The sequence below is a fragment of the Geotrypetes seraphini genome, chromosome 9 (assembly GCF_902459505.1).
Source record: "Geotrypetes seraphini chromosome 9, aGeoSer1.1, whole genome shotgun sequence".
NCBI lineage: Eukaryota > Metazoa > Chordata > Amphibia > Gymnophiona > Dermophiidae > Geotrypetes > Geotrypetes seraphini.
In genome coordinates, this window is record NC_047092.1 from 106850812 (window position 1) to 106867347 (window position 16536).

General features: G+C 44.3%; 1 protein-coding gene across 4 annotated transcripts in view; it reads left to right on the forward strand.

The window, feature by feature from the left end:
- The window catches only part of PAK2 (p21 (RAC1) activated kinase 2), an 814606-nt gene that overhangs the window by 705757 nt on the left and 92313 nt on the right, over nucleotides 1-16536 (forward strand). Inside the window, exon 15 of one of the 4 annotated variants that reach the window (XM_033958726.1) lies at nucleotides 13013-13574. The exons of the other annotated variants lie outside the window; for them this stretch is intronic. Coding sequence (XP_033814617.1) covers nucleotides 13013-13051 — 39 coding nt within the window. The 3' untranslated portion in view covers nucleotides 13052-13574. Of the gene's footprint in view, nucleotides 1-13012; nucleotides 13575-16536 lie in introns of those variants that run through there. 4 annotated transcript variants of the gene reach the window in all.

A 16536-nucleotide genomic window follows, 5' to 3' on the forward strand; every position in this document is an offset into this window, starting at 1 on the left:
AGGTTTCCCAGTCCAGTATATTGAATTGGTTCCAGTATAGATCTGCTCTGGACCCTTGGTCTGGTTTGTATATGCCGGTATCAGTAAGAATGGGGAAAAGCTCAAGGGGATTAGTCGAGGCAGGTAGAGTAGATCTTAGTTTTTGGGTCTTGGAGATGAAGAAATCAGCTAAGGTGTTTGCGGTTAATGTGGAATCTTCGTGGTTGTTGGTGAGTGTCTCGATGTAGTATAGGTCATTAACTAGCTTAAAGAGATTGCTACTGTTATTTGTAAAGTCACCAATTTTGTGTGAATAGAATTTTTTACGTTTTTCTTTGGTCAGGTTTTTATAGATTTTTAGTTTGAGTCTCCAGGCATCTCTGTGTTCCTGGGTTTCTGATTTTCGCCATACTCTTTCCGATTTTCTAAGGTCCTTCTTCATCTGTAATAGTTCTGCATCAAACCATCCCTCCTGCTTTGTGGTTCTGATTTGGCGGGTTTTTATGGGGGCTATTTCGTTTAAAATGTTTGTGCTGTCGTTGATCCAGTCTGTCATAAGTTGTTCTGTTTCTTCGCTAAGTTTTGTGTTCTTTTCATAGCGGGCCCAGAATTCCTCTGGGTCTATCTTTCCCCTGGTGGTGAGGGTTTTGATGTTTCTTGTTTTGCCATTTTTTGAGGGTTTTTGTTGGCAGACAATGGAAAAGTCACAGAGTCTGTGATCGGACCAAAGGGAATCTGACCAATTGGCATGTGTCCAATTAAATTTTGGGCTGGATAGGACTTTGGAGGAGAAGGTCACCAAATCTAGTTGATGACCTCTTTGATGAGTTTTGATAGGGGGGGTTTGAAGAAGCCTAGTTGGGTGATGAGTGACCAGAAATCCGATACTTCTGGTTGATCTAGCTGTTCTAGGTGGATGTTAATGTCCCCACATAGAAGGTTGTCACTAGATTTCTGAAGGGGGCTCTTCGCATCAGACCACCATTTAAGCCACTGTTCCCTTCCTGTGACCTTAGCCTGGTGCTATCTAGCCTCACCAAGGCTTCCTTTGAGCCCCTTTGGGATGCCTTCCTTTTGAACTTTGACACTCAAGACCATGTTTCTGGTTGCTATTACCGCAGCATGGCGTGTATCGGAACTCCAGGCTCTTTCTTGTAGGGACCTGTTCCTCCGCATCTCGGAGACTGGTGTTTCCCTACATATGGTTCCTTCCTTTCTGCTGAAGGTGTGTTTCCTGTTTTTTTCAGCCTACTGGTTCCAGGATACAAGATTACCTTTTGAAGACACTTGATGTGTGCAGAGTGCTTCTTTGCTATCTGGAGGTCACTAATGAATTTCGTCTCTCTGACCATCTGTTTGTGCTGATTCATTCAGTTAAGCAAGGGTGCTCCTGCTCCCAAGACCACGATTTCCAGATGGATCGATAGGGTCATTTCATCAGCCTATATTCTTTCTGAGAAACAATCTCCCATTTCTATCAAGATGTTTGGCTTCTTCATGGGCTGAAGCTAGAACTGTCTCCCCTGAGGAGATCTGCAGGGCGGTAACATGGTCCTCTCTACACACATTTGCCAAGTTTTACAGAGTGGATGTTGTTTCGAAACAGGACTCTGCCTTTAGGTCCTCTGTCTTACGGGCTGGCACAGCAAGCTCACCCTAGCTTTTTGGCAATTGCTTTGTACATCCCATCTGTCTATAATGTCTCACCCATTACAATAGAAAAAGAGATAATGTATTTACCCTGGTAATCTCTTTTCCAGTAGATAGGTGGTGAGACATTCTAGACTCCCACCCTGTCCTTCCTGCGCCTGCCTACTGTCTGTTTCTTTATGTTTTTCCAAGTTGTTTCTTGGATGCCTGTCAGCCCTTGGGGACTGGGAAGAATATTGTATACTGTATATGTTACTCTTTTCTGTGGGTGTAGTTTCTGAGCTCTTTTGAGGACTTTGTTGGCTGTTTGCAATTGATGTTCTAATGTAACTTTTTGAGCAGAATGGTTGTTTTTGAACTTGATTGCCATGGGCTTCTCTACTTTGTTTATTTAGTGGCTCTCGGTGCTTGGGTACTAACTGTAGGTGGAGCTAGAGATAGAGAGCACAGTGAAGTATAATAGAGGCACAGAGAAAAAATCCAGAGTGGATTCCTTCTGCAGATATCAAACAGTCCAAGAAAATTGGACTCATCAATTCAGCGACCCTGGTGAGACTGACATACCTCCAAGGCCTCCTATAACAGTAGGGGCAGCAGCATTCTGAATGAACATCAGTGACACGGCCGAGGGAAGTTATTGCGGGGCAGGTCGCAAAGCAGCCCGTTCAGAGTGCATACGCTGCTGCTGCTTTAGGAGGCCTCTGAGGCATGTCAGGTTTCACAGTGAGATAATTGGTGGGGTGCTGCTGCATAGGGGGATGGGTGGGGGAGGAGGAAAGCTGCTGCTCAGGGGGATGGGAGGGGAGGAAAGATGCTGCATATGGGGGAGAAAGGAAAGAAGAATTGTTGGAGTGGAGGAGAAGAAGGGAGAGACGAAACAGAGGTAGAAAGATACAAAGAAAGAGCCAACTACTATAAATTATCCATAATCTCTGCCAAAAAGAAATACCATTCCAAACAGATCCACAAGGCCCAAAATACCTCTACTTTATACGCCATTCTTCAGTCTTTAACTTCAAAATACAAACAATATTGTGCTACCAGTGATAGCCCTCAAGCCAATACTTCAATAATAAAATAGATAAACTACGAACAGAACTTTCTAAAAATACAGTGGTACCTTGGTTTGCGACCATAATTCATTCCAGAAGCATGCTCGTAATCCAAAGTGCTCGTATATCAAACAAAGCAAGTTTCCCCATATCAATTAATGGAAACTTGAATGATTCGTTCCACATTGCAAAAACAGGCCTATGTCTTCTTGTGGTCTAACACTTCTCCCTCTTTTCCCCTCCCCTCTCCAACCCAGCATATGTACTCCCCTCTCTTTCAATCCCCACAGACCATCTTTCCCTTTTCTCGCACTCCCGCTCTCACCTCAAGGCCTGCTCCTCCATACAGGCACCCTCTCAGCCCCCAGCCGGTCCAAGAGTGTTAAAATTCCAGCATCACCTCACAGTGCCCGTTATTGTTCCAGGTTCCGGTCCCACTTCACTGGCCCATCTTCTTCTGGTTTTCTGCTATCGCTCGTCTCTCACCTCAAGGCCACGTTCCATACTGATTGCCTTTCACCAGGCATTGGCAGCTCCATACAGGACGACAGAGGCGATAGTAACAGGGTGTCAGGGCTGAAGAAAGCGAGGGGTGGGGGGCTCGTGTTCCAGCGCCGGAATGCAGCATTTCTTAAGTCAAGCTCCACCCCCTTTTGCTACCACTTCCTGCATAAGCTCCTTCCTGCCACTACGAAGTAGCAAAAGGAACCGAGGCGCCTTCTTTCCTGCCTGCCCTCCACCAATCAGGGCTAGAGGGAGGACCATTGCACAACTCTCCCCGCCCAGGGACATCCAGGCAGCACCGCCTCTACAAGTAGCAGAAGGAACAGAGATGCCTTCTTTCCTGCCTACCCGCCGCCAATCAGGGCTAGAGGGAGGACCTTTGCACAACTCTCCCCGCCCAGGGACATCTAGGCAGCAATGTCAGGAGTAGATTGCAAGGCGGTGGTGCTGGCGTGGGTTGGTGTGTGCTGTTTGCTGGCTGGAGGTAAGGGTTGGGGGGGTCACGGGGGGGAGGGAGAGGACACGCTCGTTGATCAAGTCAACGCTCGTTTTGCAAGTTAAAGTTTGCTCAAGTATTTTGCTTATCTTGCAAAACACTCGCAAACCGCGTTACTCGCAAACCGAGGTTTGACTGTACTTCCAATATATCTTCTGAACCCTTCCCTGACATTCACCAATTACCACTGAGCAAACTCTCCACATTTACCATACCATCTCTACTCGAACTAAAAAAACAAATGCAAAACATGAATTTAAAAGGATCGTCACACGATAGTATTCCCACAGTACTTCTAAAATGCTACTTTACTATCTTTGGACTCTTTATCCAAAGTCTGTTAAAAAATAACAATTTGGAGAGCAGAACTCTTCCAGATATGTGGAAATCAGCAATAATCTACCCTAAAATCAAAGATTACAAATCCTCAACCTCAGATTGCTCAAATTACCGCCCAACAAACATTCTTCATCCAAATCAAACAGGATTTAGGAAAAATCACTCGACAGAACACACTATGATAGGTCTCACTACTTACATTCTTAACTGTCTAGACCAGGGATCACAAAGTCCCTCCTTGAAGGCCGCAATCCAGTCGGGTTTGCAGGATTTCCCCAATGAATATGCATTGAAAGCAGTGCATGCACATAGATCTCATGCATATTCATTGGGGAAATCCTGAAAACCCGACTGGATTGTAGCCCTCAAGGAGGAACTTTGAGATCCCTGGTCTAGACCAAAGAAAAACTGTACTTCTTATATCTCTCAATCTCTCAGCCGCATTTGACACTGTCGACCATACTCTTCTTCTTAATAGACTTACTTCCATTGGTCTTACTGACACAGCTTACACTTGGTTTGACTCTTTCTTCTCAAATAGAACCTCTAGAGTCAAGGATGGACAATCTTCATCAGATAATCTCAAACAAAATTTTGGCATACCACAAGGATCTATTCTTTCCCCTCTTCTCTTCAACATCTTTACCTCTCCTCTCCTCACTATTGCATAATCGCTTGGATTCACAGTATACTCCTATGCTGATGACTTCCAACTACTACACCCTATCAATCTAACTAATCAACAAGAAATTCATGACATCAATCTCAAACGACAAACAATTAACCAATGGCTACTCAATTACATGTTATTCTTAAATCCATTAAAATCTACAGGGATGATCATCTCCCCAAATAATAATACTGATGATTTGCCAGTCTCCCCAATCCTCCTTAAATCTACTCCACTAAAATTTACAAATTCTGAAAAAATTTTATGGGTTGTACTAGATAACAAACTGACTTTCCATTCACAAATTGGCTCTGTTGTTAAAAAATGCTTCTATAAATTAAGAATGATTAGATCCATTTCAAATCTATTAGAGCCATCATCTCTTAATATCCTCTTGCACTCGTTAGTCATCTCACAATTGGATTACTGTAACTCCTTATACAACGGATTCCCCCAGAAAGAATTCCATAGACTACAAATTATCCAAAACACTGCCATTAAATTAATACACAAAGGTAAAAAATGTGATCATGTAACACGTTTCTAATAAAATCACATTGGCTCCCGATAACACACAGAATCAACTATAAAATTAACATTTAAAACAAAAACTCTCCATACGCCACACTTCATGGATAGATTACCGTATTTTCACGCAGATAACGCGCACCCGTGTAAAACGCGCACACGGGTATAGCGCGCAGAAACCACGATTTTATGTACAAAAACTTTTGTATACCGCGCACACCCATATACCGCGCATGCTGCCCGACTTTCCCGTCGCCGCCCGACTCTCCTTTCGCCCGCCCCGACTCTCCTCTGGCCACCCCGACTCTCCTTTCGCCCGCCCCGACTCTCCTCTCCCCCTTGAAGTCCTGTCCCCACCCTGAAAACCTGATCCCCCCGACCCATGGGCCCAACCCGACCATGTGCCTCAGGCCGCGCCCCCAGGTGGGACCTAAGGCTCCAGGGCCTATTCTGATTGGCCCAAGCGCCTTAGGCCCCACCAGTAGGCGGAGCTTTGGGACGGATGGACCAATCCGGCCTCATTCCGTCGTTGGCTGCCTGCCGGACAGGCGGGTTTGGCTCCCGTCTGTCCGGCCAACTACCAAAGGTACGGGGAAGGGGGGTGGGGGTGTCGTGGGGGTCGGCCAGGGGGGTCGCGGGTCGGCTGGGGGGGCGGTCGTTGGAGGGAGGGGGGTTTGCGTCGAGGGCAGGAGGGCCTGGGATCCCTCCTGCCCGTAATGTAGTGCGGGGTGGGGGTAGGGGGTCGCCGTGGCCAGGAGGGTTTGGGCTCCCTCCTGGCCCGATATTGTCGGGGAGTTGGGGAGTCGGCCGGGCAAGAGGGCTTGGGCTCCCTCTTGCTCCGATCGTGGATGCGGGTGCGGGTGGGAGCGCGTGCGAGCGGTCGTTCGGGGTGGGGGTGCGAGCGGTCTTGCTGGGGGGGGTGAATCGGGCTTCGGGCGGGGTGGGAACTATGTAAAAAAAATTTTGTATAACGCGCGAGGGGTATGCGCGGTAGGTAAAAACGCGTATAACGCGCGCGTTATATGCGTGAAAATACGGTACTTGTCCCTAATTGCTCACCAAGAACTCTTAAGATCCAGTAATCAACACCTTCTACATATCCCTTCTATTAGACACCTTTTTTATGACATAACCTGCAAACCTATCTTCTCAGTAAGTGCACCCATGCACTGGAACTCATTACCACTCTATTTAAGAGAGGAAGAAAACATCGATAAATTTAAAACAAATTTTAAAACCTCCTTATTCAAGGACGTATATAACTTATGACTTCCTGTCCAAGCCAGGCAACAAATTACTGCCAAATAAAGCAAATAATTCAAGAAGAGCATAGCCTCCCCCCTATTTGTGCCATCCTTTTCTCCCTCTCTCCTATAACTGATTGTAGTTCTACCTCTTTTCCCTTAGGTTTCAGTCTGTCATGTACTAAAGTATTAGTTTTATTTTCCCAATTTTATATTTTTTAATGTAATGTACACCACTTTGACAATTTTTAAAGCGGTATATCAAATTTCAATAAACTTGGAACTTGGTGAGGGAAAAATCCTTCATATGGTGGAGGGGAGGGAGACATGCAAGGAGAAGCGAGGGAGAAACATTGAATAAAGGGTGGAGGGGAGGGAGAAATGGTGCATGGGGAGAGAGAAAGAAAGGGGAAGAAAGGGGAAATGCTGCGTGAAGGGGAATAGAGAGGTTTGGCCCAGGGCACAAGGCAGAGAGAGATGGTAGACAGTGGGAAAGAAACAAATGTTGGATATGAGAGTGGAAGATAGAAAAAATAATTTTATTTTCTATTTTGTGATTACAATATGTCAGATTTGAAATGTGTATCCTGCCAGAGCTAGTGTTAGACAGCGAGTGTGAGCTAGGACCTAATAGATAATTTTTTTTAATTTTGTTTACACCACAGCACCAGCATGAAGTTAGAGAGGGCAAAGTGGGGTGGGTGGAAAGACTACAAAATAAACCGGTCAGGGCGTTTGAAAAAAAAAAAAAACCCTATACAATTGAGCAGGAAAAGTGAATCGAATTGAAAAATCGATTCAATAGGCGAATTAAAATTTTTTCTGAATTGGGTAGCACTACTACCCATCTGTCTAGAACAGGGGTAGGCAATTCCAGTCCTCGAGAGCCGGAGCCAGGTCAGGTTTTCAGGATCTCCACCATGAATATGTATGAGATGGATTTGCATGCACTTGCCTCCTTGAGATGCAAATCTATCTCATACATATTTGTTGTGAATATCCTGAAAACCTGACCTGGCTCCAGCTCTCAAGGACCGGAATTGCCTACCCCTGGTCTAGAACACTGTTTCTCAACTCGGTCCTGGAGTACCCCCTTGCCGGTCAGGCTTTCAGGATATCTATGATGAATATGCATAAACTTGATTTGCATACACTGCCTCCATTATATGCAAATGTCTTACATGCATATTCATTGTGGATGTCCTAAAAGCCTGACCAGCAAAGGGGTACTCCAGGACTGAGTTGAGAAGCACTGGTCTAGAATGTGTCACCTATCTACTGGAAAAGAGCTTACCAGGGTAAGTGCATAATCTTTTTTCAGTGTTAATACATAACACTAGATGAAACACAAAGAGCAAAATACAAAGATTAAATCTGATTTAGATGCTCTTAAGGAATTTGGGCTTTTTTATGCAGAATGCAGACTGCTTTAATTAGGAACAATACTATTTTAAATATGAGGGTTGAAGCACTGAAAAATTTGATGAAAGCAACTAATTTGTGTATCAAGTTTCTCTAAACTTCCAATGAGATTGGCTAAAGAAGGTTTTGTTCAATATATGACTGAGATATTAAGATAACCCCTGAATTATTTCTGATTGTACAGATATATTATTTATTTATTCAATTTTCTATACCGTTCTCCCAGGGGAGCTCAGAACGGTTTTACATGCATTTATTCAGGTACTCAAGCATTTTTCCCTATCTGTCCCGGTGGGCTCACAATCTATCTAATGTACCTGGGGCAATGGGGGGATTAAGTGACTTGCCCAGTGTCACAAGGAGCAGCGTGGGATTGAACCCACAACCTCAGGTTGCTGAGGCTGTAGCTTTAACCACTGCACCACACTCTCCCCCTGGGTATATTATTTGCCAAATGCAAAAAAAGATGATCAGGAGAAGGATTGCCTGGATCTAATGAACCTCCAGCTTTAGATGTCTCATATAGTGATAGAGTATGCTGCAGATGGGCAGGCTGGATGGGCCATGTGGCCTTGTTTCTATTGGTAACTTCTGATTTCAGAATTAGAACATAAGAATAGTATTCTGTTTCCACAGTGGCCAGTCCAGATCACAAGTACTGTATATACTCGAATATAAGTCGATCTGGGTATAAGACGATGTACCCTTTTTCCCCCCAAAAAGGAGGAAAAAAGGTTGACTCGAATATAAGATGGGGGAGGGGCTAATATTCTTGTGCCCTGCCAGGATCTGTGCCCTGCCCCTCTCCCCTGCCCTGCTCCCCTCCCCTGCCAGGCTCTGCACCCAGCCTCCCTCCCTCCCTGCCAGGCTCTCTACCCTGTCTCCCCTCCCTCCTGTCCTCCCTGCCAGGCTCTGCACTCAGGCCCCCTCCTAGCCCTGTACCCTGTCCCCCCTCTCTCCCGATGTCCTGCAGGCCTCCACCAGGCCTGCTGTATGACTTGGTGGGCAGAACAGGAGGGATCCCTCCTGTCCCGGCTGACTGTGTCAATTTTTTTACCCTCCCCCCCTACGTACCTTTTTGAATCCCTGATGGTCCAGCGGTATACTGGGCAGGAGCGAGCTTTCCACACTCCTGCCCCACTCTGAGCCCCTCCCTGAATGGCCGCCTCGAGTTCTTGTGGCCCAGTGTGTATAGGGCCGAGCATGAGTGAGCTTTTGCACTCCTGCCCAGCACTGACCCGCTTGCTGAATAGTTGCCCCGAGTTCTTGTGGGACTCATGAGAACTCGCTGTCAGCCATTCAGCACGCGGCTCAGCATTGGGCAGGAGTGCAAAAGCTCTCTCATGCTCGGTACAGGACTGACCCGCACAACATGTGCTTGCCATGCCTAGGACCTAACCACAAGGCCTCTAATTGTAAATTCTGTTTTTAAATGCATAAAGGACTTGAAGTACTGCACGAGAGACTTTTTGACACTCAGTTAAATCTATCAACATTGTCATCGGAGGCATCAATTCCTCTGACTCCTCAGAGCTGGGAATGGGAGATACAATGGAACCAAGCAGGCCTCCACCTGCCTCAACACTGAAACAGTTCTGGGTCATGTTACAAAAGGAGCTAGAGTGGATTTTGGCTCAGTGTGACGGAGGCATCGAGAGCATTAATGTCGACCATGGTACTACTTCAGTTGATTCTGGAGGGCCTTGTCCTGCCTGTTGACTGTTCATTGTCACTGGTGACCTTCTGGGTGTCTGAGCTCGCTGAGACAGTACTCATTTCCAGCCTGTCAGAGGAGAAAGCTGCCTCAGAATCCAGCAGAAGACCCATCAGTCAGCATTCCTGCCTTGAGTATGGCCATGATTCCAGTGCAGGGCCGCCATCAGGGCAGTACTACCAGTCCTGCATTCAGGGGCCCGGAGCTGACAGGGGGCCCGGGCTCCCCCAGGGTCCTAGGCCACAGTTCTTCAACCGCCGGTCCCAGTGGCGTACCTAGGGGGGGGAGGTCCGCCCCAGGTGCACAGGAGAGAGCTGGACGGGGGACCCGCAGAGTTCAATACATCTCGAGCCGCGAGGCTCGTCTTCTGTTCCTACCTGCCCTGCCGCTTACATATAGCCGATCGGAAGTGTTCCCCGATGTCAGCACTGACGTCGGAGGGAGGGCTTAAGCAAAGCCTGCCCTCCGACGTCAGCGCTGACGTCGGAGAATACTTCCGGTCGGCTATTTGTGCGCGGCAGGGCAGGCAGGAAACAGGAGACAAGCCTCTCGGCTCGAGCTCCGTTTTGCTGAGAAAGTTGCAAAGATGGGCTGGGAGGCAAACGCGGAACACAAAAGGGGGGAGGGAGTCCGTTTTGGACACAAGGCATGAACTTGGGAGAGAGGAAGGGAGGGAAAGAGATGCTGAGGTGGGGGAGGGAATGGGTTTTTGGACACAGAAGGCATGGACTTGGAAGAGAGGAAGGGAGGGAAAGAGATGCTGAGGTGGGTGAGGGAATGGGTTTTTGGACACAGAAGGCATGTACTTGGGAGAGAGGAAGGGAGGGAAAGAGATGGTTGTGTACACGGGGAATAGAAGAAAGAAGAATTTTTGGTCATAGGGAGGGAGTGAGGTACAGATACCAAGGTGGAGGAGGGTGGGGGGGCGGTCCGCCCCACCCCGGGTTTACATCCCAAGGGGGTGCACAGCTGGCCACCCTCCAGTGTTCTCCCTAGGCCGGCAAACTGCGGCTCTTTAGCCACTTGAGTGCCACCGATGTCGGAGAGGACGTCCTGGCCAGCCAATCGCTGCCTGGCTGGCCTAGAACGTCCTCTCCGACGTTAGAATTGACGTTGGGTGGCGAGAGTTGGTCGGCCCCGTGGGGAAGAGAAGCAGGGCGAACTCGGCGCCGGCTTGTTCCCGATGGCGGCAGTGGCAGCCTATTCCCCAGTGGCGGTGGCAGCATTTTCCCAATGGTGGTGGCATAGGGGAGGGCAGGGAGAAAGAAAGAAAGGGGGGGACAGGAAGCCAGAAAGAAAGAAAGGGGGCAGAGTGAAACAAAGAAAAATGGGGCACGGAGAGAGAGAGAAAGACACATACAGAACGAAAGAGGGTGTGGAGAGAGAAAGAAAGAAGGGGGCAGGGTGAGAGAGAGAGAGAAAAACAGACATACAGAAAGAAAGGGGGTATGGAGAGAGAGAAAAAGAAAGAAGGGGCAGGGTGAAACAAAGAAAAAGTTTGGGGAGGGAATGAGGTTTGGAAGAGAGGAAGCATACAGGAGGCTGAAAGAAGGGAAGAAATATTGGATGCACAGTCAGAAAAATAAAGTGCAACCAGAGACTGATGAAATTACCAAAGGTAGGAAAAATAATTTTATTTTCAATTTAGTGATCAAAATGTGTCTGCTTTGAGAATTTATATATGCTGTCTATATTTTGCACTATGGCCCCCTTTTACTAAACCGCAATAGCATTTTTTAGCGCAGGGAGCCTATGAGCGTTGAGAGCAGCGTGGGGCATTCAGCGCAGCTCCCTGCGCTAAAAATCGCTATCGTTTTAGTAAAAAGGGAGGGGGAATATTTGTCTATTTTTGTATAGTTGTTACTGAGGTGACATTGCATAAAGTCATCTGCCTTGACCTCTTTGAAAACCCGCGGAATATAAATGATAATTAACATTTTCTCTGCGTACAGCATGCTTTGTGTTTTAAAATTTTATTGTTGGTAGATAATTTTGACTTGGCCACGAAGGTAAGGGGGAGGGAGGGAGGGGAGCTGCTGAAAGACATCTAGTAATCCTTGCAGGCTTGACTGTGCAGGGAATTATTTTTGTAAAATCATGTTTTGTTATGTGACTGGCATTATTTAGACTCTAATTTCTATGAATGAATAGAATGAAAATGATATAAATTACTTGCTTGTTTTTATGTGCGTGTGCTGAAGGAAAGTGGAGAGAGAGTGGGCTGAGGACGCTGAAGGGAAATGGGGAAGAGAGAGTGGGGAGAAGGCGCTGATTTATAAATTGACAATTGTACAGAATATTGTTTCTTTTTTATATTCATCCATAGCTGCATGTTAATGATGTGCTCATATGCACTTATTTATCATCATAACATATACATCATTATTAACACGCAGCTGTGGATGTGTAAGGACAGGCTGAGGAGGATGGATGGGAAGGAAGGAAGGTGCACATATCAACATATTGTACATTTTTAACATGCATGATGCAGCTATAGGCAAGCAGAGGAGGATGGGATCATACAGATGTGTATGTTCAGATATGCGCTCAGATGTGTAGTTTTTTCTGATATATTTATTAAGCTTACAGTATTTATAAAAACACATTTAATACTTGTTACAAAAAATATTGTGCAATTGTGATCTACTTCTGGCCTACAAAGGTCAAAAGAAATCCTTAACTGAGATTTTACATTCAAAAGTGAATTATAGCTACTAGCATTATTATTTATTAGTTATTTATTATGCAGATGTTTGTTAGTTTATTATTAGTTCAGTATTAGACATATGTTAGTTTAGAATAAATAGGTATAGATTAGATTAGGTTAGGTTAGGGCCCTGCTGAAAGAGTCTACCTTGACGTGGTTGCAGGCTTACAAATCTTTTGGTCAAAGAGTGCGGCGACAGAGAAAAGTATGTGTGTATTCGGCCCATGGAAGAAGGGGAGGTCAGGGGGGAAGGGGTGCGTGGGGAGCCCAATAGGATTGCTCCGTAAGGGGCCCAGAAATTTCTGATGGCCCTGTTCGAGTGATCTGAGGTAGGCACAAGCTCGGATATGTCAAGATGAGTATTATGCTGTCTGATTCGGACTACTCTTGGGTTTTGACTTCAAACTAGAGGATCTTTCTGAAGAAGGATCCTTTAGTCTCCCTTCAGACACATTTCAAGAGAGGAGAAAGTCCTCCCCCATAGGAGCTCTCCTTTATCACCTTTTATGGGAGATTGCTCATTTCATCCCATTTAAGTTAAAGGTTGAGATGTTAGATGTCCTTGACTATTATATGAAGGAAGCTGTGACAACCTATTTACAACATTCTTCAAGCAGTGCAGTCCATCCATAAGAAGGTGGACTCTATGTTTAAAGTACAAAAGGTGCTTGGATTAAAGAAGTAACAGCTTCCTCATCATTCCATAGTGGTTAAATTCACCATCACAAGGGCCAGAAGTTCCATGACCTTGGCACCCCTGGTTGAAGTTTATTTAAATAATATCAAATCCAAATACCAGGTATGATATTGGTTATCGTACTTCATCCCCACCCATGACAAGGAGTGGACTGAACACCTTTTTGAGATGGATGACACTGATGGCCTTAAAAGTGATTTTGAAGAATTTTCTCCTTGGATGCTTTCTTGTATCCTTGTAGGTTGGGATGGAGGGGATTTACGTGACAGTTTGTTCTTCTATATATCTTAGATTGTTTGACTGTTCTCACTTGTTTTTGAAAAATTAATAAAAACGTTTGAAACTAAAAGTGATTTTGAAACACGGGTTCTCCCTGGAGCCACTCGCATTACAACAATGGAGATCTCTTATGAATAATGTCTTAACTCTTTGCAGGGCAATTTCAAGCAATTGAGAATCTTTCTGGATTACTTTAACTAGCACCATGAGCAGCAGAATATTAAATTGTTAATGTAGAATGTAGGAACCTTTGGATTAATGGATGTGGAAATAATATTGTAAATGGGGATGAAGCAGGGAGGGGAGAGTGGGAAGAGGGTGGGGTATAAAGTTATGTTCTTACTGGGAAATGTTTGTGTACTGTAGATGTTTGTGAAATTGAACATAGTAGTGCTGTACTAGTTATTTTATCTTCTAATGTGAAACTGTAACTATTTGTTGGTTAAGTTATATTGTATAGTTTTATGTACTATGGTGCACAATAAAAGATTTTGAAATACTGTAATATCAATTCCATGTGTTGAAGAGACTGAACAAAGCCATGTTAGAGCAACTATGCCTGCATCAGGAATCTTTGAAGCAATAAATAACAGATAAATTCTTAAACATCAAGTTTCAAGTTTAATAAAAATTTTGATCAAATCGCAATTTCAGAAAATTCAAAGCGATGTACAGTAAAATATGGGAAGACAGACAAAACAAGAACATAGACATGGATGAACATGACTTATTAGATATGAAAGGGGTGCGGGGATAACTACAATTATGATAGGAAAGAAAACAATTATAGAACAGAACATGGGGGATAAACATCTAAAACCATTTAATACCTATGATTGCCAACAAGTGTAACTAATATAACACAAGCCAACAAAAATTTTTTCGGGTTCATCTGACAACACAGCACATTTTTCTAAAACTTTTACAGTTGTGACAAGTGTTAGTTTATAGCGTTTTAGCATATAGAGTTTTAAGAATTGCAGCATCAACTTAAAGAAATGTTGCAGTATCTTCAGTCCAAAGTCAAATAAGCACACAGCATAGCATAATTATACTGGACGGTGTCATTTAGCAACCAGTATTTCTTCAAAAATGCAGTTGTGTCTGGATTGTCACAGCACAACATACAGCAGTAGTCGGCCATCATACTCTCATTCCAGAAACATTGGTAGCGATACTCCATTAACTGAATGTCCTGGTGAAAACGTTCTCCTTGCTCGTCACTCACCATACCAAGATTTTCCAGAAAAAAGTCAAGATGTGAGTGCAAAAAGTGTATTTTTAATGACATGTGACAGCCAAGTTTCTGATATGAATCAAGGAGATTCTGAACTCTTTCCTTGTATGAAGGAGACTTATGGTTGCCCAGAAAGTTTTCCACTAATCACTTGAATGCCTCCCAAGCTTCAAGCTCAGCTGCTGAGAGCAATTGCTTAAAATCTTCATCCTGCATCATGAACTTGATCTGTGGGCCTATAAATATCCCTTCCTTCAGTTTTGCAGTGCTGATTTTTGGAAATTTCTTAACAAGATATTGAAAACCTGGCGAGCTTGCCTTTACCAGATTCTTCATCAAACCCAGCTTGATATGAAGAGGTGGAAGAAATATTTTATGAGGATCCACCAATGGCGTAAATTTCACACTGCTTGTCCCTGGGTTATAGGTATCCCTCAGCTGCCACACACGCTTGATATAAATGTTCAGCTGTAGATTTGCTATCCCACAAGCACAAGAAACAGCAGTATTTAGTGAATCCTCCTTGCATTCCCATTAGCATGACAATGACCTTCAGATCACCACAGATGTTCCACAGGTGTGTTTTATAACTGATTCTAGTAAATTCTTCATATTCTCATAAGACTACCTTAGATGAGCAGAATGGGCAATTGGTTTATTTAGTTTGAAATTTCCGTTGTGCAGTAACACTGCCTTAAAGCTTCTCTGTGAAGAATCATTGAGACGCCATTTATCTGGACAATGCACTTGTGACAAACTGTTGAAGAGCCCGTTGATGTCATGACAAAAGAACAGTGAGCCATTTACAGTGAAGAATGTTGTTAAGTTATGATTCCTTTTTCTGTAATGAGTTATATTAGCATCTTTTGCAAGCAAGTGCTTTTGCTTAAGCCTTGAAGCAAGAAGTTCTGCTTTTTCTTATGAAGAATTTAGATAACGAATAAGATCATTGAGCTTAGCTTGTGTAAAAGTCTCTGGTTCTGAATCTTTATCATTCACATCATCAGAATCAGATAATTTTGGATTGTGACCAGCTGATGCATCATTATCACATTCCACATTATCATATTCCACAGTCCCTCTTGTGGAGGGACAGGCAGTGAGTCATCATGAGGAACAAGCCTAATAGCAGAATCCAGGGTAGGATATATAATTTTGTGCTTTGTTTTCACTGAGAATCCATTTATGTTCCCAAGGTGTTACAAAATTATTATTAAATTAATGGAACTCCACCAATAAGCTATATTACTCTCAAAGAGAGGAATATAACTTATAAAGAAAAAACAGGATTCAAAGCAAACTAGAATTTTATTTCTCACCAAGCAAATTTAAGCATAAAATTAAAATCAAGCAGTTACAGATAGGATCTTTAAGCAAAGATAAATAATACTACACAAGACAAAAATGTTGCTAAAGCAGAAGGATCAATTTATCTGGATTCAAAAAGTTACGATGTGAATAGTCCTTAAAATGGAGAAGAGGCCGCATGGCCTAGTTGGGCACATGGCTGATAGAAGCATGGTCAAGCTCTGTGATCCGAGGGAAGAGGAAAAGAGAGAGTGAGCACTGGCACATCTTCCGGCTTTATAGACGTGGCTGGCTTGAAAACTCATGGGCAGTCTCTGGCATCACATCCAATCGTAGGGCAGGGCATCACATTCAATCGTAGAGCAGGGCATCGCATCCAATCATAGAGCAGTCCCTCCATTGCTAGGCAGATGATGTCATCTGTTTGAATCTTCTTTGAGTGGCTTACAATGGTATGCAGACCAGGGAGGTAGAGGGGGGTATTTCCTTACTGGCACACCTAGCCATGCCTTTGTTTATTAGCCCGAGCTGCATCTGGCCATGTTTGTCCTGTACTTAAAATGGCTCAGTCCTTTCAGAATCTAGTTAGAAATCATTTTTATTTTAAGTCCAAAATTTCAAGCAAACTTAAAATAATTTACCTCCAGCAAACTAAATATAATAATTGGGAATATAAAGTAAAAGCACACATTCTACTAAGGATGTAATTA